This window comes from Sphaeroforma arctica (assembly GCF_001186125.1).
Source record: "Sphaeroforma arctica JP610 unplaced genomic scaffold supercont1.4852, whole genome shotgun sequence".
Classification (NCBI taxonomy): Eukaryota; class Ichthyosporea; order Ichthyophonida; genus Sphaeroforma; species Sphaeroforma arctica.
Window position 1 is genome coordinate 837 of NW_014035706.1, and position 1,400 is coordinate 2,236.

Genomic DNA, 1,400 nt, shown 5'->3' on the forward strand with positions numbered 1-1,400 from the left:
GCAACCGGTTTCAAGTATTGTTCACGTCTCCAGTCTGATCGCTGTATTTCATATATTTATTTAATGATCATATTTCATAGGTGGCTACGTAATAACCTATATACTTTTTAAAGAAAAAAATGTTCTGAACTGCAATAATTAAGTCTATAGTGTATCCAATAACAAAACAACTTCTTCTATGTTAATTAAACCCCATGATATAGAGTACTCCTCGCCGAATAGGATCAAAGGATAGGGGTGAATTTGTTTAGCATGCAACGCGTGGGAGAATGGCATGCGCACACAACAGTCCGAACGTACTACCGCAAGAACTGTGCGGTAAGCCCATTCCTCACACAGTCGAGCTTGTGCTATTGTGCTCCCGATCTTCATTTGATCATTCTCTCGCACTTGGCACTGTGAGACGACTGTTTAAAGCTCGCACGCGAAACCAGTATCGATGGCGGAAGTCAGGTCTCCCTTTGGTTTATCCAGCGCAATTCGAGTTGTGTGATAACTGAACACCGCAGTGAAGAAGGCGAAGACAACTAGCATGTACGACCATCCTACCGAGCAATCGCCGGAGTTGTAGTAGTTTGCACTTTCTCCACACATTAAAGAGCTTTTTGGGTTCTCAGGGTTCCACCAGCCCACATGGTAAGTCTGTAGGTTCGCAAAACTGACCGGGAACATAAGTATCGCTAACAGTAGCGTGCATATGGTGAACCACACATATACCACTGCAATGCCATACACACGAGACTTGTCCTTGACAAAGAAGGCATAGATGGTCGCTGTTAGGATCATTGCCATGAAAGTAAGTGCCCCAGCTACTAGCAGCAGCGTAAATGCCCACATCTGATTGGGATAGTGGAACATAAGATCTCCTCCCCACGATCGGGTCTCGGATTTATATCCAGCCTTGGTGTGATAATCGTAGCTGATGCGGAACAATCCATATTTCATATTCACGTACCCATCATACTTTTCATACTCCACAGCGAGATCCGTTCGTGTCAGTGTTCGATTGCTGTAATCGATTGTCAAGAAGTCCTGAGTGTAGTTCTCGAAGGGATTAGTTGTAATATCCTCAAACACATTCCCATAATCATCGTAGTACGATATGTTCAGGTACTCGATATTCTTCGTCTTCACATCTCGTATCACGTCAGCTACACTATCTACTGCGAGTGTAGTGTTCACCAGCGTAGTTGTAATCTAGATATGTTGACATAAAATGCACTGAATTTGTACTGTCCGAATTTATCCCTGATCCGTTTGACTGTCTGGGGATCCAGGTTGTATATTATACTCTCCGTTTGCTTAGTCTCCACAGCAGATTGTTGTCTAGTTTTGATATTCACCTCTGTGAAATTAACGCGATCCAAAAGAACATCATCCGCTTCCTCAGTGTAGAAAAT

At 43.3% G+C, this 1,400-nt stretch overlaps 1 protein-coding gene across 1 annotated transcript; it reads right to left on the minus strand.

Moving 5' to 3' along the window:
* Positions 1–411: 411 nt before the first annotated feature.
* SARC_14609 (hypothetical protein) lies at positions 412–1,197 on the minus strand (the record flags this gene model as incomplete). Its single annotated transcript, XM_014291258.1, has 1 exon — positions 412–1,197. A coding segment is annotated over one exon (786 nt), but the record flags the coding sequence as incomplete, so codon positions are not given.
* Positions 1,198–1,400: the final 203 nt, after the last annotated feature.